The sequence below is a fragment of the Tachypleus tridentatus genome, chromosome 13 (genome assembly GCF_004210375.1).
Source record: "Tachypleus tridentatus isolate NWPU-2018 chromosome 13, ASM421037v1, whole genome shotgun sequence".
NCBI lineage: Eukaryota > Metazoa > Arthropoda > Merostomata > Xiphosura > Limulidae > Tachypleus > Tachypleus tridentatus.
In genome coordinates, this window is record NC_134837.1 from 215,137,076 (window position 1) to 215,158,381 (window position 21,306).

At 33.2% G+C, this 21,306-nt stretch overlaps 1 protein-coding gene across 1 annotated transcript in view; it reads right to left on the bottom strand.

The window, feature by feature from the left end:
- LOC143238262 (uncharacterized) overlaps positions 1-21,306 on the bottom strand; it is a 43,855-nt gene that overhangs the window by 22,016 nt on the left and 533 nt on the right. The window contains exons 2-4 of the mRNA XM_076478349.1: positions 19,490-19,568; positions 18,734-19,099; positions 17,599-17,970 (exon numbers count right to left, since the gene is read on the bottom strand). Of these exons, the coding sequence (XP_076334464.1) occupies positions 17,599-17,970; positions 18,734-19,099; positions 19,490-19,568 (817 nt within the window). The remainder of the gene's footprint in view (positions 1-17,598; positions 17,971-18,733; positions 19,100-19,489; positions 19,569-21,306) is intronic.

Sequence of the window (21,306 nt, forward strand, 5' to 3'; positions counted from 1 at the left end):
AAAATAACAGATAAGTCTGGTTGCTATTTGGTAAAGTGTTGTATGTAATGATATTCCTTTCTCTGCTTTCAAGCTTTGATAATAATTAGATTCATGTGAACTACTATAGTTTGTGTCTTTTGTTGACTAAACAGCATTTCAGTCAGTTCTGTGGACATTAATATATGTGTGACGTGTTTATCTCTAGTTGATACAGCAGCATCTAACAATAAATCACAAAAATCGACATGTCTCCGTTAGTTAACTTTGAGAAACGTTTCTTTGTACATCTCTATTATTTGAAGTACTGTTACGTACTACAGGATAATGGAGACCCTAAACAATAGTCAGCGTTAAACTTCGAAAGAAGTACGATATACGTGAATACCATAAAACTTGAGTGTTAATCACAATAATAATCCAGAACAGTACACTAAACAACAAAATTTTGAGTTAAACAATGTACATTGATTCATTGTCACATTTTTTAATGTATTATTCAACAAGTAATTAATAATATTACTGTGTATACAAGTTTCAGTACTCGTAAGAAACGTACGGTGAAAACATATAAAGATTATTAGTTTAATTCTTCTATTTGTGTTATGAACCTGGTACTTAAGGAACTCGATTCTGGTGTGAAGGTAAGGCCTAATATTCGTTGATTAAATGGTAGTTCAAGAGATGGTGTTGGGTAATGTTTACCAGCTATCGCAGATAGTCATCGAGTATATTTTGTGAAGTCCAAGTAACAAACAAACACACAAACGTAGTTTCAGTGCTCTCTGATCATCATATTCGTGTAAAATATTTCAAAAAGGAAGATAAAATATTATATTAAGTATAGTTTGTAATACTTTATAATATTTATGGCACATGTGATATCTGAAACAATTGTTATATATTTATCTAAATGTAATCATGATTATAGGTTTCATACCGCTGGCGCCATCAGGAAAGACTAAAATACGTCATTCAAGAACAGATATATAAAACATCTTGACGATTACAATCAGAAATGTAGATACAAACTAACAGTATGTTTTTATTGTATATAAAAAGTTAATGGTTCTTAATGTTTGATGTATTGTGTATAGTTTGTTTGTTTGTTGTTAATTTAAAAGCCGCAAAAATTGCTAATCCATGCTCTTTCCATAACGTGTAGCGAAAACTGATTTTCACTGTTCTTAGCACAAGAGACTGAGCGATGATCCTCCAGAAGCAATTGTTATGGCTCAAGCGCAAATCCCTATTGTTAATTAACTCTTCACCAAGAGAAATCTAACCCAGGATTTTAACTGCGCAAACCTACCGCTGACCCATCGGAAGACTTGAATGAAAGAAATAGAACAAATGTATTTTTAAATGTGATAGATATTTAATTAATATCAGAATAAGTGTACTACATTCCAGTGACAAGTGTTTTCAGTTTGAAGCTTGTAACAATCTAAGCTATCAGAATGTAGGTTTTAATTCTGCAGAACCGTAATCGTGCATATCGAAACAGGTATTGAAAAAGAAAAAACCTCAACAGTAAAGTTGAACAGTATACAGTAGAAAAATGTTAAGGCAAATGCAAGAAGCATCGTTCAGAACCACTTGAAAAACACGTGCAGTTAGATGGTTACGTTAATACCTAGCAGAGCTCTAGCAAGAGATGTGTGTGTTTTCTCATAGCGGTGGGTGGTGATGACAAGCTGCCTTCCCTCTAATCTTACACTGCTAAATTAGGGACGGCTAGCGCAGATAGCTTGGCCATGCCGGGCCCTACGTATTAGATACTTGAGAGCCATGACGTTCATGAAGTAGCACCAGAAGGCTTGTTACAACGTAACGTCATTACTTCGCGAGCTAACATTAGAGGACGTTGCTATAATCAGGGAAGTAGTTTCAGTGTTTCCTGACATGTTGTCATGTCATTAATATGTAGATTTACTTACGTGTCCTACAAAGCTACAAGTAAACCCATTATTTTAAAAGATAACTATTATAGCATAGGGTATTACATACGTCTCACATACTGTCTTAATTTGTTCACTATTTGAATAAGGCATATTGGTGCAGAGCCAGTAATTTACTGTTAATACTTTTAATACTTTTATCTGTTCTGAAAGGATTTATTCATATTCAATCTTTAGTTTGTATAAATACTGAAGAAGAGAACAGTTATATTATTATTCTACAGAAGATTATTTTATAATTTAGTACACACTTAACATACTGCAACATAGATTCCTATACTTAATTTGTATAACTTGCTTTTTATTAATATCGTCTGAAAAATATGGAAATTTCACCGTGATATCTCATATTATATCAATCAATTTAATGTACAATTTACTGTTTCACTTTATTTATACAGTTCTGGCCGAAATGATTCCAAATTGTTCTATGTTAACGTTATTGTGTAAGTGTCTAAAGTGTTGTTGAGTAAGCGCTCGTGTGGTTAATGAGATGGTTGCGTATGTACGAGCTGTTATTCTGATTTGTATAAGTTGTTTTGGACCTTTGTTCGTCAAACACACGTAAACATCACTTCAATCACTTGTCTGGAAAACAGCTAAAGACAGGCTGTCTCTATATTAGAGAACAAATAAAAGGTGGGGAAGTACATGCTTGGTCAGATATTTGTCATGTTGGAAAAACTTTTATTTCGAAAAATGGTTTAGATATACAGCAAACTAATTTCTATCCATGAATAAGAAAGGTTGTTTTATCTTCCAAACACTTAATTATTTACATTTTATTATCAATAAAATATATTTATTCTTATTCAAATCCTTCTAGTGATGTTTAAAAATTTGTACTACGAACTTATTTCTTTTCCTCCAACAGCCTTGGACTGTACAAACACTACGTGCTACAACATAAAAACTGATAGAGATGATTTTGTATCGTGGCATCAGTACATATAATCCTCATGTCTTCGTAATGGAATGACACCAACCAAACCGTCAGTGCGATAACGAACAACTACCCAGTGTGACTTGGTTTGTCTAGGGAAGAGACAGTAACTTCGTCAGCTTTAAGTAACGTTTGGCGTAAGTCCCAACCACACACAGTAGAACGTAGAGTGGTCAGAGTGAACGATGAGAAAAGTTTAATTTGGGATATAACTAAGAAATGTGTTATAATTATCATTAAAACCCGAATACGTTCTATAAAAACCAAAAAGAGAAAAACGTAAACAGAAAATCACAATAAATAAAAACATGATTACGTGTTCGTATCGATTTATTTTGTGTTTTCTGAGTTTGTGCAAGATAACAATGTATTATTTTCTTCGTTTGTTTTCTTATGAGCATAATATGCACATGCATATATATATACACAAGGAAAAAGAAAAACTAAAACTTTAAAAACCTGCAAATAGCAATCGTAAATAGGATAATGACACGATGCTGGAGATACTGTAGACATTATTATTTACTATTTATGTTTACTTTTACAAGTCCTTATTTTGGCTCCATACTGTTACTTTGTAGCTAATACCTAAATTATCTCTAGTATCGTTTCCTTACGTTTTTTACAATCTCTTTTTCAATTTTTAATTAATCTTGTTTCAAGGGTTTTCTGTGCTCCTATTATTATGAATCAATATCGTGATTAGTGAGATAAGGGTTAACTCCCTAAAGACACCTATTGTATAGTGTACAAAACATCAAGTATATCTTTGTTATAGTCACCTAATGATCGTTTATTATTGACTGTCTAATACTGTACTTAAGTTCTTTAAAAAAATTCATAATTTGTAAAAAAAGCAACTATAAGGGGTAATGATAAAAGTTAAAAATAGAATTCTAATATTTTCTAGCTTATGAAACAGAATGAACCAATCAATACCACCACAACTTTCCCAGTACCTTGTGTAGTATTCTACAAGAGGTTTGTTCGTGTGCAAGTTACCAAGCTTCAGGCTCGAATGGCTTGTAAGAGAAATTTGACAATAAAAAACCGATAAGATCACTCCTTCTCCTTCAAGAAATAATATAAAAATAGATATATGACATGCGCAAGTATGATTTGTGTAGGTTTAAGGAAAATAACATAACAGTTTTTTCCTGCAGGCTTGTGAAATAAGAATAACATGAATTACAATAATGATAATATGAAGAACACGTGGATGACATTTGTCTAATAATCGGTAAACCGGCTGTTTTTGCTGTTATCAATACTATAACTACGTTATTTATTATGAAGGTCTAGAGTGTTGTTTCAATAACAAGTCTTCTTTTTAAATATGTTTTTGCTCCTAAGTCCAACTGGAAATTTTGTGAAGTTCTTAAGTGATCTTTGGTTCATAATTAATGGCGTTCCGTATTTTGGGACGAAAGATCGTTAAATGAGTAACTATGAAAACCCACTATCCGATTAAAATATATCAAGAACTGGCATTGCATCATGTTGATTGGTCTCTTTTTCTATAATGTTTGACATAACAATTAAGTACCTTTAGGTTTGCCATCCAATAGTCTTGTGCGAAACTCTATAAATATTAACAACTCTGCCCAAATACCTTCTATCTAGTAGTAATATTGTAAAAATTATCAGAAAAAAATAGTTATTTATGTGGCTTCTAAAAATAGTAACATACAAAGTGAACTTTTATGTTCAAAAAAATTTTCAAAATTTTGTAGGGACCTAATTTTTTCTTTTCGAAATATAATTTGTAAGTTTAAGCTTCTAGTGACGTGTATACCCAAGTACGTACAAATACCAGTTTATTTAATTTGTAATTGTAAAATGTATGTCAACAACAAGAGGAAATAATTTTGTACCCAGTGGAAACAAAATCATATTCGACTTACTAAATACAAGATGGCGCTACCATATTGTGTTTTCTTAGGCTGCCATTTTATATAGAAATAAGATGTGTGAAGTTTAGAAAATCATAATTGATCTGATATTGATGATATTAATTATCCAAGTCACAAAAGTAAAGTTTGAAGAAAAAAATAAATATTTTCTGTTAACTTTAGGCATAAACAATTGGGAAATAACACTTTCTTCTCAGTTACAAAAAAAGTAAAAAATTTCATATATAGTGTAATTGGTCACAGATCACGATTACCGCTTACATTTTGGTCTCTGTGTGTTTTCTTATAGCAAAGCCACATTGAAATATCTGCTGAGTCCACGGAGAGGAATCGACCCCTTGCTTTTAGCGTTGTAAATCCCGAGACATACCGCTATACTAGCGGATGACTTGTGGTTTCTCCCCATGAGAATTGTATCCTTTAAATAAATTCCACTCCTGTTGTATAAAAAAATCTACTACACAAAACGTAACCAACTGTTTAGCCACTTCAAGGTTTTTAAGAACAGCGATCTTCTCCCCTGCCTGTTCACAAAATTTATGAACTGCGTTATCGTCCTGAATTCTTGTGGATAGCAGGTGTCGCTATTGCATTACGTAAGGTTGGCTGTAAAAACAAAATGAATTAATTAATTAAGTTACATTTAGCAAACCTATGTTATTATCAGAATCTGAAGACTACATTTTAGGTCTAAACTGTAGAAACAGATAATAATAAATGGCTTTCACTGGGTTAATTATGAAATAAGCTTCTTTTCACTCACGTGAACCTCAAACCTCAAAGTAACGGGAAATTAAAATACAGACATTATTGTAACGGTCCTGTTTCTTCGTTGGGAACACATTGTAAACATTACGGATAAGTGATAACCATAAAGCTCATTTTTAAAACTAAGAGTGTAATTTAGTGCAATGCAACACACTGCGCAACAAAATTATTGAAGAAACGATGAATTACACCAAAGTCTGTGTAAAATTATCTCAATATGTTATCAGATTTGTTTCTAGTTAGATCTTGCAAAGATACCATAAATATGTCAGGAGATTTTGAACATAATGCCATTGGGAATTTCGCAAAGCGTCCAACCAACGGTACCCGGATCGGTTATCTCCCAACGTATTCATCGCTTATTCTAACCACTCCACGTTCTACTGTTTTTGATTGGGACTTACATCAAAGATTACTAAAAGGTGACGAATTTACTGTCTCTTCTTGAGACAGACCAAGCCACACTTTGTAATCGTCCACTTGGGCAAGTCTATAAGGAACTTTGCTGTTTCTTTGTTTGATGGTTTGACTAGTGTCATTTCGTTTAAGAGTATATGAGGTATATACATATTTATAACACGACCGTAAAGCATCTCTATCAGATTTTATGTTGAAGCACGTAGTGTCGGTAAAATCGAAAGCTGTTGGAAGAAAAGAAATAAGTCTGTGGTGCATACGTCACGTTCTCAGTTAAGTATTTAAAAAAATTTTCAAACATACAGGATTTGAATACAGACAAACTGGTTTTATTAATAATCATATTTAAATAATGTAGTTCTTTGGAGTTTTCGTTATAAAACACTGTAAATATTCTTAAATATTTGTAACTACTTCATAATATCACTGTACGTCTCTCGTTCTTTTTTTTACTTTAAGAAAATATTGTCACAAAATACTAACATTTTGTATGTTGTTGAGCACAAAACATCATAATGGGTAATATATAAAACAACCGTTCTTACTCATGGATAGAATTTAGTTTACTGTATATCTAAACCATTATAAATACTTGTTTTTGAAAACAGACAGACCTACCTTCTAATCGTTCTTTGATAATTGCATCACAATCTTCCAACGGGGATTTGCGACGCTACAATCAGTGATTCGTTTCACCTTGGTGGACTCAGCAGATAGCTCAATGTGGTTTTGCTATTCGAAAGCACACACACATCTTCGGGCGGCCTCGATATCCCTTATACAAGCGAAAACAATAATAACTATTGAAATATGCTTCAAATAGGTATTTCTAAAAATCGTGTGTGTACATGTGCGGAGTGTTTCATCACTGTTGAAAGTTCGAGCACGTTCGATGTGAGGGAAATTCGAACTCGCAAATCCAAGATTATGAAACAAGCTATATAACCTCTCTGACATGCTAGACTTCATTCGTAGAAAGATGCCCAACTCACAATTCAACTTATCACAAATCCTTACAAAAACATATATATATATGTATACACTGCAGGCCAAAATCTTAAGGCTAATGAATATAAAGAAAAAAATATGCATTATGCGTTTTTAGACTCAACCACTTATTGAAGTCGACGTTGAGCAGGAGGATTCAACGGGTTGTTCGGCAAGACACCAGCCGATCGTCGAACCAAATTAAGACCCTTCCGGACGCCAAATGAAGCTCAAGAAAAATAAGACGGTATCTAAGAGATACCGTAATTTTTTAAGGCTTTAAAAAACGTAAACTTCACCAAAGGCCACGTCTTCTTCCACACCACGAAACAGCTCGATAAAACTTTGATGAGAAGCACAAAACATGGGACGTAGAAAAGTGGACGAAGGTTTTCTGATAAGAAAAACTTTAACCTGGATGGTTAACATTGCTTGCAATGTTACTGGCACGAAAAGGATATTCCACCGGAGACATTTTCTATACGACAAAATGGAGGAGGCTCCATCATGATCTAGGGTGCTTTTTCCTTCCATGGAACAATGGAGCTTTAGGTTATACGGGGGCGTCAAACAGCAGCTGCAGCTGGCTACATTAGCATGTTGGAGAGAGCATCCTTATTGACTGTAGGCACTCGCTCGTGTTGAAATGACTTTGTCTTCCCGAAGGACAAGGTTGCAATCCACTATGCCTGCAGAACAAAGGACTTTTTCATGGCGAATATCGTGATTCTCTTGGATCATCCAGCGTGTTCGCACGAACTGAACCTCATTGAAAATTGTTTGGGGAGAATGGCAAGGGGATTATCGAAATGGACTTCAATTTCAAATAGTGCATGATCTTCGTGAAGCCATCTTCACCACTTGGAATAATATTCCAGCCAGCCTTCTGCAAACGCTTATATCGACCATGCCAAACCGAATGTTTGCAGTTATTCACAATTATGGCCGTGCAACTCGCTACTGAGACCTCTTGTTGGGCATTTTCTACCTTATTTAAGTCTTCTTTTTCGTATGGTTTTAAACTTTTGACCAGCTAATATTTCGGCTAATTTCATTGTTCTCACATTTTCCCTATTGAATACTAAAAGAGTTCATTGGCCTTGAGATTTTGGCCAGCAGTGTATATATAGCTTTATATTAGTCCGTATTACATATGCAGGGCCCGGCATGGCCAGGTGGTTAAGGCACTCGGCTCGTAATATAAAGGTTGCGGGTTCGAATCCCTGTCGCACCAATCATATTCCCCTTTAAACCCTGAAGGCGTTACAATGTGAAGGTCAGTCCCATTATTCGTTGGTAAAAGAGTAGCCCAAGAGATGGCGGTTGGTGGTGAAGAATAGCTACCTTCCCTCTAGTCTCACATTGCTAAATTAGCGACGGCAAGCGAAATTCAAAAACAAACAAATTATTTTTATTAACTTTCGGTCTTACACTTTTAGCCTATCGTCGAAAACTATTTATCTCGGTTACCAGTCATTAATTCTATTTCTTATTATGGTCATGCGCATTAGTTACTGGCCTTCAACTGGCTATGGTTGGTGAATAATAGTGATGTGTGTGTGTGTGGTTATGTGTGCAAAGCTAAATCGGGCTATCTGCCGAGTCCAACGAGAGGAATCGAACTCCTGATTTTAGCGTTGTAAATCCATAGACTTACCGTTATACCAACGGTGGATGAAAGATAATGAAGGATGTGACATTTGATAAAGGGTATATCCTCGTTGTCGTGTTGATGCAACCAAACAGACACCTCTATATCTTAAGATACATTCTACTTTTAATCCTATTATGCAGCTTGTAGTAAATTATAGCATTTCTTTGTATTACCGATAATATTTCAAATGAACCATTTCTCACATATACATACACTATTTGCCTAAATACCTAATTCTTGATATTTTCTATAGTTACTATTGAGTCCGTCGGAGGCGTGTGTGTGTTTTTCTTACAGCAACGCCACATTGAGCCGTCTACTGAGCCCACCGAGAGGAATCGAACTCCTAATTTTAGTGTTGTACACCCGTACACGTACCGGAGGCATCAAAAGATGGTAATGCAGTTATCAAAAAAGGTTTCGAATGCAGGCCTCACCAAAGGGGAGTCAGAAAAGCTACAGTCACGGAGCACGGGGTCAATTAGGGGGCACGGGAAAATATGGGATAAATGACAGCGTTGGCCAGGGAAGGCCAGGTGGGTTAAGACGTTCGACTCGTAATCTGAGGGTCACGGGTTCGAATCCACGTCATACCAATCATATTCGCTCTTTCAGCAGTGGAGGCACTATATTGTGACTGTCAATCCCACTTTCCTTTGGTAAAACAGCAGCCCAAGAGTTGGCGGTGGGTAGTGATGACTAGTTACCTTCCCTCCAGTCTTACACTACTAAATTAGGAACGTCTAGCTTGTGTAGTTTTGCGCGAAATTAAAAAATAATAATAATGTATTTTCATTTTCATAATATGCTTAAGGAAAAATCGCAGCTCTGCAGAAAATCGCTTTGCGTCAAAAATATACCTTTTTATCCAAAAAAATATAAATTCTCAACACATTTGGCCTCCACCCATAACTATCCCCGGGTCCGACTTGTCTTTTCACGACCCTGTTTGAAGGTAGGTTGTATGTTCTCAAAGACAAATACAAATATTTATGTATAGATTAGGTTTAGATGTACAGTAATCTTATTTCTATCATACGTAAGAACAATTGTTTTATTTTCTAATCGTTACGGTGAGTGCTTTACTTCAATAGTTATGTTAGATTCTTTGTTTCTAACCAGAAACCTACAGTTGGTTATCTGTGTATTGTACGAAATATCCCTGTTAGTTTTATACATGAAATTTATGGTAATCACATACATGTACTGTTTACATTGTGCTCGTAACGTAGAAACAGGACCAGTCCAACATGGCAGTCTTTTAGTTTCTTGTTACCTTAAAGTTAATGTGACTGAAAAGAAACTTGCGTCAGAAGCAATCGAATCAAAGCCATTTATTATTACCTGTTAATACAGCTTAGATCTGAGATGTAGGATTCAGATTCTAATAATAACACACTTTCTCTAAAAGTAACTTAATAATATGTTAATTTCCTGAACATTGAGTTAATTGTTTGTTTTTTTAAATTTTCACAGACAAACTTTCGTGCTTCCTTAACGACACCTTTAATTCCATAGTTTTGAATTAGAGTTTGTATGTGAAAATAAAATGAATTTTGTTGAATAATATTGTTAAAAATAAACCAATAGAATACAAGAGTAAAGTAGAAGAATTAAAAAACAAACAATGCCATTGTTAAATAAAACCAAAGTACATTGTTAGAAGTTTGTTTTGATATTTATAAAATAAATTCATCAAGAATCCATCTGGGATTCCAAATAAGACATGTGTAAAAGTAGAATATCAGACATACATTTTGTATACTTTAAACTGCAGCTTAGTTTATTTTTATCACAAGTTTAGATTTGTGTTAAAAAAATAAACAAAAATCTGTCTCTTTAACCAAGTACTCATGAGCAGCCGTTCATATTTTAAATTATAATGCTTTGTTTTGTAAGGATTCTAATAGGAAGTTGTATATTTTGAAGCTGGTTGAATGTAAAACTACAGACTAGACCTAATAACTAATTATCCACTTCATCATCACATTTCATCAGAGGAGTCTGTCAAAGATGATGACAAAGAAAATTGTAAAAAGTCCAAGAGTAATTATGGAAAAAGGAAAGTCCGGAAGAACTGGGGCCTAAATGTTTGTTTACGTAATTCGTCAATAGTGTTTTGAATCTGCAAAAGAAAAAAAAGATGATGTAGATTGAAACAATTGTTTGTTTGATAGGAAATTTTGTTTTATATTCTAAACAGATGTTTGAAATTAAAGACTTTTCTGGACTTCAGAAAAATAAGGTTGCAGTTAAACTTTGTGTTGTGTTATTGGAAACCATATTAAGGAGCACTTTCCCCACTCTGTACCCTTCGGGTGATACAGTGATAATCTTGAATCTTCTAAACTCTAAATATTCGTTATGGCTATCATGGGCACATCACAGATTTCCTTAAGTGTAGCATCGAGCTTAACAAGAATCATACAGCTTCGTCAGTATTATTTTGTTTGTCAACTAACTTTATGTTATTGATGAGATTCTAAAAGAATAGTTACTTTCTGTTTAATTTGTGTTACAATTAAGGGTAGACGTGCACCGAATATCCAGAAATAAAATATGTTAAACGTTCTGTGTTCCAACATGACTAGAGTTTTAATTATACTTTTTTGTACATTAGCACGATCATTTCTCTAAATTTCAGTATTGAACAGTTCTAGAAAACAAAATAAAAACTTTAATTCATTAAATTTGAAGCACTTATTTTATAAAAAAGTTAGTTTTATATGTTGAAAATGTTATTGTTAATAGTAAACATCATTTATTCAGGTATTAAAAAGTGTTTTTTTCTACTAATTAATAATATTTTTTTTACAAATAATGCAGCATGTTTGATGCTGAAATGAGAAAAATCAAAAATTAATATTAAGGTTTTGATGAAATGTGGTAAAATCCATCTAATATCTTGCACATTAAAAACACATTGAGTTTTTCAACTTCAACTTATTTTCTTCAGTGTTTTATACAAGCCAGCAATGTTATCACTAAACTAGAACCTTCATAGATTCGTCTGGAGACAAAAAACTCTCAACCAATGGTTCAAAGGTGTCATAGAAATCTGTTGTTCTTCTCTGGAAAAATTTACATGTTTAACAACAGGCTTTATTGCATGGACGATGTCATTTATTTTTGTGTGAACAAGGATATCTTTTAGAGTTCTGTTTGTTTTTTTTTCGGAAAGAAACAACGGGAACTTCAGGAAATATCTGTTTAAGACGACTGTAAAGCTGTAGTAGATGAAAATGTTTTTTTCAGGATTCATGAAACATTTGTGAGTTTAAAATGGTAGGTAATAACAAGAGGAATTGTAGTTGAAAGTTTACTATAACTCTGGTTTATAATGTGTTGGGTTTTTTTTTTTGCCGAATGTTGTTAGCCTTCTCAATTTGTTTGTTGATTTCGGTATCTTTGTAATATGGTTAGTTTTAGATCCTTAGTATGTTTTCTGTAATTTGTTCTATCTGAGCATATTTTCTGTATTCTAAGAGTTTGACTGCAGATAATGTTTCGTTTATTGTGAGAGGGGTGACAGCTTTCATAGTGAAGATACTGTGGTCTGTCTGTAGGCTTTTTGTACAAGTCTCTTTCTAAAATGCCGTTTTTTAGAGAAACTATTACATCAAGGAAATTAATCAATGTAGGCGAACAATCACAAGTAAACTTAATTATTTTGTGAAAGGAGTTTGCAAGTGTGATAAATTCTTTCAGTTATTGAAGATCGGCTGTCCAAATGAAAAAGTCCCGGCATTGCCAGGTGGGTTCAGGCGTTTAATCTGAGGGTCGAGGGTTCGAATCCCCGTCGCACCAAATATACTCGCCTTTTCAACCGTGTAGCCTTTTTTAAATTGACAGTCAATTCAACTATTCATTGCTAAAAGAGTAGCCCAAGAATTGACGGTGGGTAATGATGACTAGCTGCCTTCCCACTGCTAAATTAGGGATGGCTAGCGCAGATAGCCCTCGTGTAGTTTTGTGCAAAATTCAAAAAACAAAACAACAAACCAAATGAAAAATATGTCGCCTATGTAACGTCTCCAAGTATGAGGTTTTACAGGGCAGAGTTGTAAAAGCTAGTTTTCAATATGAACCATAAAGATATTGGCATAATTGGGAGCCATTCTGGTACCTATTGCACTACGATTAACTTGAATTTAGTGTTCGTTAATAAATTCGAAATTGTTCAGAGTTAGAACTAGAATGGCAAGATCGATTAGTGTTTGAGATTCTGATGGGTTTGACATGTTTAATGTGGACTTTAGTGTTTCTTGCCCTTCATCATGTGGGATGTTGGTGTAATTGGAAGAAACGATCATTGTGCAAAGAAGATATTTTGTGGTAACTGTCCGTCAGTGTTAAAATATTCTGTGATGTTGAGAAAGTGGGTAGTATCCTTTATGCAACAGGGGAGGTAACAGAGGATTATTTTAATGTGTTGGTCAACAAAAGCAGACAGTTTTGCAGTAGCCATGTTTATATTAGAAATTATGGGTGGACCAGGATTGTTTGGTTTGTGTATTTCGGGTAAAAGATAAAATTTACCTGAAGAAGCTTATCTGGGCATCAAATACTGAAAGTTGTATTTGTTGATTTTATTGTATTTGAGAAGTTATTTAAGTTTATCAGTTATGGTTTTAATAAACTGAATTGTAGGATCATGTGAGAAATTAAAGTTCTCTAGTTGGTGGTTAGCTTCCGTGATAGTCATTTTTATCAAGGATAACAATGGCTCCACCTTTGTCTGCTGGCTTTACTGTGATATTGTTATTCGATTTAAGATTGTTTAACACATTTCTTTTGTAGTGGTTAATGTTATTAGGACATTACTTGGAAAATTTTAAGGACTGTATTTTGTGAATTATTATAATTCATTGATATAGATTTCTAGAAGTGGTTCTATGTTTGGTAGAGGTGTCCATAAACCTTTTCTTTAAAGTTAGGTGTATATTGATTTACAATTGTGCGAGATTTGTTGTAAGAAAAATTCATGAAGTCTTAATTTACTGGAGAATTCATGGAGGTTAGAAAGAAGTTCAGACTCATTAATATAGATGTTATTTGGGCAGAAGTTGAGATCTTTACTAAGAAGACTGAGTTTGCTTCAGAGAGAGTTATGTTTGAGAGATTAACAACATTAGAAATATTTAGTGATTGTTTATTGTTATTTGCACGTTTTTAGTGGTTGCTGTTATTTTTAATAGATTTGTTAGTTTGAGAATGTTCATGCGTATTAGATTACAGAGTGTTTTTAGTTTGTTCGGTTGGAGATAGAGGGAGTTTTGCGTATTTACAAGACTATTTAATATCGTGGTAGTTTCTTTATGATTAGAAGGGATTCTGTTAGAAACGATTTCTGTATTGGCGTTGTCAGTAGAAAGCTGTTTTTTGTTATTCCTTTTGAGAAGAAATGTATTAGTTTTATTTGTGAATATTTTCAGTTCTTCTTTCACCTCCTCCAAAGAGTTGTATAGATGATAATAATGGAAAATTTCTATGTCAAGAATATCGACAGTTTTGACACAATGTTTCAGTGATATTCACGAGTTCTAAGGAGGTGTTTTCAAGGATCTGTTGTCAATTGTTCCAGAAGTTATCATGTGCTCCTATTGTTATCGGTGCTTTTTATGTGAGAAATTCAGGTATGTTTGTTTTTTATCTTATGTGCTAGCGACTTGACATGTTGATAATGTTTTGTGTGTTTCTCAGTGAGTTTTCTAAGTTTTTAAAATAGTTGTTTTCTAGCTTATGAAAATACAGAATGAAACAGTCAATACCCCCACAACTTTTACAGTACCTTGTGTAGTATTCTACAAGAGGTTTCTTTGGGTGTAAGACACCAAGCTGTTTTTGTTCTAAGTTTCAGTACTTGAAAGAGAAATATTATTATCAGAACTAATAAAATCACCCATTTTCTTTGAATAATTATCGTATAAATAGTTCTATGACTAGTGTAGGAGTTATTTCAGTAGGTTTAACTAAACTGATTAGACCAGTTTGTTTGTAAACTTGCATTAATTAATTAATATGAATTACAATAATAAAAATAAGAAAAACACGTGGATAACGTTTGTCCAACAATCGGTAAAGCGACTATTTTTTACTATTATACTAAAGCTACGTTATTTATTATGAAGGCCAAAAGTGTTGTTTCAACAACAAGTCTCCTTTTTAAATATGTTTTTGCCTGTACGTCCTATCGGAAATTTTTTGAAGTTCCTAAGCGATCTATGGTTCATGATAAATCGAGTTTCGTTTGGAGATGTGATATCGTTATGTGAGTAACTGTTAATACTCAACACCCAATTAGAATGTATCAAAAGCTAACGTTGTATGTTATTGATTAGTTGCTTTTTTCTATAATCTTCGACTTAACAATTACGTACCTTTAGTGCTGCTGTCCAGTAGTCTTGTACTAAACTCAATAAATATTAACAACTCTGCCCTCTAGAGTTAAATCACGTACACTTTCTACGTAGTGTTAATCTTGTAAAAATAAACAAAAATAAATCGTTATTTTCTGGGTTCTGACAATAGAAACATACAAACGGAACCTTTGTATATTTTCTTCTCAAAATTTTGTGACGATCTAGATTTTTTTACCATAATTTGTTTATGTCTGTAGTGAAGTGTGTACCACCAAATATACCAATAGGAATTGAGTTAATCTCCGATTGTTAAATGTAAGGGAAATAATTATATGGTTTCATTCAAAAAACGTTTTTACCTAGTGGAAACAAAAGCTACTCTGCATATTAAATGAAAGATAGTGCTACTAGATTGTGTTTTATTTTTGAAATAATGGTGAATTTTAGAAAACCATAATTGAACTGATATTCATTATGTTAAATAAAATAATATTATCAAAGTCAGGGTTAAAATATACAATTCAAACTTTAAATGAAACTAAAAGCAAAGGAATTTATTTGATTAAAAACTGGTTTTACAATACCTTAGCTCTTTAAAATGTCGTGGTTCTCTGACCAAACAAAAAAAGTATTGATATATAATTGCGATTAAAACGCAAATATGTTCCATAAAAATAATAAACAGTTATTGATAACAATAAAACAAATATATTCATGAAAAAATAACCATTTTTTTTTTTTTTTAATTTAACACTTAAAGTTGACAAATAAATTCCCGCCTCCAGAGAAGAAGAAAGATTTTTACGAATGCTTTGAGCTATCTTTCCTCACTTGGGTTGATAGATTATTATCACAAGACGACAATATGAAGGTTACAGTTTACTGATTCCATTTTTAGCATGCAAAACGCTATAAGAAATAAATAGGATGATAAACAAAATATGTCGTTATCATGAAAGAATTAAGATGACCTTTGTTGTCATATTTTGTAATATTACATCAAAACCTTAAAATTAATATTTAAATTTTCTATTGTTAACATTAATCATGCTATTATGGTTATGAAATATTATTATAACATTAACAACGAAAAAAGATTTAATACCTTAATAAATCATGTTTACAATTAACAACACTCTACTTTCATGATATTTCTAACAACTAATACTGAAATGTATTTGTAAAATAAGTGCTTCAAATTTCAAAAACCGACATTTCTTTATGTTTATATTACTCTTAAACATTGAACTATACAGTAATAATCATCTTAAATATATCGAAAACTACAATTAACGCTCTAATGTCTTTATAATACAGGTTGCTTTACCTACTTTAGAAGTGTAATATTAATGAAACAGAAAGTAGTTATTATTTTACAATCTTAGGGATAACTTGGAGTTGATTCAGGAACCAAATAAAACTGACGAAGCTGTTTGCTTCTTGTTAAACCCGAAGCTTCACAATGAGCAATCTGTGGTGAGTCCATCACAGATATATCGAACATTTAGTTTATAAGTACTCTATGCAATCTCTAGTTTCAAATATTTCTATAGAATACAAAACAAAAAATCTTACCAAATGTCAACTCCACAATTTCGTCTTGAGATACTGAATATATGTGACGAATTTCTTCGACAAACCTTTGCGATATCTACGTAACCAGCGCTTCTGTCCTTTACGTTTTCCACGACAACCTTTGGGTTTTTCACAACTTTCTTTATCGTTATTTTCAGTCGCGTAATCTGGTGTGATGTAATATGAAACGGATAATAATTCGTTATATCTGGTCTCTAGTTTTACATTCAACCAGCTTTAAAATATAAAATTTCGTATCGAAATTCTTAGAGAAACGATACAATATACTTTAATATGTAAACGCTTCCTCATGAGCACTTGAATAAAGAGTCAGGTGTCTGTTTATTTATTTTAGCGCAAATCTAAATTTGTGACAAAAATTCAAGTAAACTGCAGGTAGTTTGTAGGAGACAAAATGATTATGTTATATTCCATTTTTACAAGTTTTATATCAAATCTCAGATGGAAAAATTAATAGAAATGTGTTATTGATCATTTTTTATAAATACTAAATCAAACTTCTAATAAATTTAATATACCTTAACTTAACAATGGTATTGTTTGTTTTCTATTTTTTTCTACCTAATTTTCCTACTCTATTGGTTTACTTTTCAACCATGTTTTTACATATCTTATTGTTGATTGTATAAAGTTCATGTTATTTTCAGGTTATTTTATTTTATTTCCACACATATACACTTATTGAAACAACAAGCCTCCTCAAAAATTGTCCTACTTCAAAGAGATTTAAAGCAATTTCAATTACTAACATAATGTTTAATTATAATTCCAAAGTAATAGATAGTGACCAAGTTTAATGCATGTTTAAATAAACTGTATCATTAAAATAGCATTACAATCGAAAATTATATAGTTTAAACTAACTTTAATCTGGGGCTGAGCTCACACACAAAAGATTTTGTAGTTCATACCGATATTAACTGAATATCTCACACAGAGGACACTGTAGTTCAAACTAACTCTTTCCTGAAAATGGACTTTTATACGGGGGTTACGGTAGATCAAACTGGGATCTTACCTGGGACTGGACTCTCACACAGAGGATACTGGAACTTTATATCACAGTATCCTGGGTAAAGTTCACCTGATTTTAACATAACACACGTCTCATAGATGCTAAAACGTCCTTTCCTGAAAGGCCACTCATCACGATTACCGATTACATTCCGGTCTCTGTCCATTAGAACTGTGCCGTTCAAATAAATCCCGGTCCTGATGTATAAATAATCCATTGAAAGAAACGTAGCCAACTGTTTAGCAAGTTCAGGTGTGTTGGGAACAGCGATCTTTTCCCCTGCAAGTTCACAGAATTTATAAACGGCGTTTTCACCCTGGATTCTTGTTGGATATAGAGTGTAGCATGTGTCGTTAACGCAGTACGTAAGGTTGGCTGTAAAAAGAAAATAAATTATTTCTTTTACCTCTATGTTTAAGTTGTTACCACATTATATCAGTTACATTTAGAAGAATTGTGTTATTATTAGAACCTGAATCCTACATTTTAGATCTAAATTGTAGTAATATTTAATAACAAATTTATTCGATTAATTTAGAAACATACTTCTTCACACTCACATGAATCTCAAACCTCAAGATAACAAGAAAGTAAGAGTTAACTAATGTTGAAATGATCCTGTTTATAGGCCCGGCATGGCCAAGCGTATTAAGGCGATCGATTCATAATCCGAGAGTCGCGGGTTCGAATCCCGGTCGCACTAAACATGCTCGCCCTCTCAGCCGTGGGTGCGTTATAAAGTGATGGACAATCCCACTATTCGTTGGTAAAAAAGTAGCCCAAGAGTTGGTGGTGGGTGGTGATGACTAGCTGCCATCCCTCTAGTCTTACATGACTAAATTAGGGACAGCGAGCCCAGATAGCCCTCCAGTAGCTTTGTGCGAAATTAAAAAAACAAACAAACAAAACAATCCTATTTATAAGTTATAAAAACAGTGTAAACACTACAGGTATATGACTAGCATAAATCTCGTGTATAAAACTAACAGTGTAATTTAATACAATACCCTATGTAACAAAAAATATTAATTAAACAATGAACTAAACTAAAGACTGTCTAGAATTATCTAAGTATGTTATCAGGTCTGTTTACACTCGAACCACGTAAAAATACCTTAAGTATATCAGGAGATAATACCTTTAGGAATTTCGCAGAGCGTCCAACCATTGGTTTCCGGATCGGCTATTTCCCATCTGAAACCGTCATCGTTGCTCATTCTGACCACTCCACGTTTTACTGTTTGTGGTTGGAAATCACGCCAAATATTGCTGAAAGCTGACGAATTTACTGTATCTTCTTGAGACAGACCAAGCCATACTGGGTTGTCATTCGTTATCGACCTGTTGGCCAAATCCATTAGGAACTTCGCTGTTTCTTCGTCTGACGGTTTGGCTGGTGTCATTCCATAACGAAAACAGGTGGAGTGTGCATACTGATTCCACGACATTAAATAGGTTCCTTCAGTTTTTATATTGTAGCACGTTGTTTCCGTACAGTCCAAAGCTGCAATAGAAACAATTGAAGGAAAAGAAGTAAGTCTGTAGTATTGATGTAATATTCTCAGTGAAGTATTTTTAAAAGCATATAAATACCACCAGAATAATTTAAATACGGAGATATTGATCTTATCAATAATCATGTTTACATGATGTAGTTTTTTAAATTTTTGTAACTACTTCAAATATTCCTGTAAGTCTCTTGTTCTTTCTTTCACTTTGAGAAAATATTATCACAAATTACTATCATTTTATTTGTTTCTTTATTGTTAAGCACAAAGCATCACGATGGGTAATACACAAAACAACTGTTCTTATTCATGAATAGAAACCAGTTTACTGTGTATCTAAACCATTATAAATATTTATACTTGTTTTTGAAAACAGACAGACCTACCTTCCAATCGTTCTTTGATAACTGCATCACTATCTTCCGACAACCCCAATACCACATTTAGGATTGGACACAATAGTAACTATGGAAAATATCAAGAATTAGGTATTTGTACAAATTGTGTGTGTATATATATATATATATATGCGGCGTGGTTCATTTGAAATATTATTGCTAGTTAAAACAAAAAAATCCTATAATGTACTACACACTTAACAGGATTAAAGGTACAATGTCAATGTCTCTTAAGCTGTTGAAGTATGTTGGTCAAGACGAATACGAGGATATAACCTTTTGTCGAATCTCCGATGTAAAACACAAATTAATTATAATTTCATATTAAGGGCAGATTCGTATGAGCCGAGCCTAAAACTTTCAAAATCTATATTCTTCTTCTTTAACTATAGCCGGTTGAAGGTCAGTAACCAGTGCGCATGTCCATAATATGAAGTAGATTTAATAACTCGAAACCAAGATGGATATTTTTGGTGATAGTCTAAAAGTAGAAGACTGAAAGATAAAAGTAAATATTTTAATTTCACGCAAAGCTACTAGGGGGCTATCTGCGCTAGCCGTCCCTAATTTAGCAGTGTAAGATGAGAGGGAAAGCAGATAATCATCATCACCTACCGCCAACTTTTGGGCTACTCTTTCACCAACGAATAGTGGGACTGACTGTCAAATTATAATGCCCCGCCCCAGGCTGGGAGGGCGAGCATGTTTGGTGCGACCAGGATTTGAACCCTCAACCCTCTACTTTTGAGTCTTACGCCTTAATACGCTTGGCCATGCCAGGCCTATTGACGTTTTCTACGAGTACATAAATAACAGTTATTTTCATCATTATTAATATTTACTCAGACTTATACTGCACCACCTTTTAATGAACATAATAATGAAAAAGTCCCTTTTTACTTCTGGCTTCAGACAGACAAAGTTGATAAAGAGGTGGGACATTGTAGGTCTTTTGGTTTTTAAATAATCAAGGCCAAAATGAAAATTGTGATCTACTTTCGCCATTACCTGAAAAAAACAGGGAATTTTATTTTGTAATTTAGTTTTTGTTGGCAAAAAAAACTGTAGTTAGCAACACTAGATTGATACATCCTCATTTTATGCCACGATGTTGAAAGTTTGTTTTGTTGCTGCGTTTTCACTGACTTGGGTTTATTTTGTCAACAAAAGTAAATTAAACTAGATTTTAAACTGTAATCACTTGTACATACTATAAAAAATCCCAATATTCAAAACATTAGTACTTCCACTCAAAGTTCGAAATCACATTTTCTTTATCAATGTTAGTACAATAGAAAAAGAAATTTCGTCGTGTGTTTTTTTAGAATAATTGCACGTGCATGGACTGCATGAAGTTGTTACTAACTAAAAAGTTAGAACTTATCTACTGATATCTGGTAATATAGTATATCACCCAATCCCGTACATCACAAGTTATAGAATGTCATCACAACTTGACATCAGACATGCATGAGTTAGGATCACAAAAAAGACCAATAAACTAGAAACCATGTAATATTGTTTCAAAGAATAACAAAACAAAACAAAAAATTAAATATGATTTTCTTATTTTAGGGGGAAGTGAGGTAAGACAGTGTTTGGTAACCTATATATGAGTTGTTAATTTCTCAGGTGAATAGACATAAATTTTCTCTTTTTGGAGTTTTTATTCATTTTGGTGTTAATGATTTCTGATCTATTTGGAGAGATTGTATTATAGGATGGGACAGAAGTTACTGTACGTGTGCACTTACTTCATTGAGAACAGGTTTAATTCCGTACAACTTTCTTTGAAAAGCTCAATA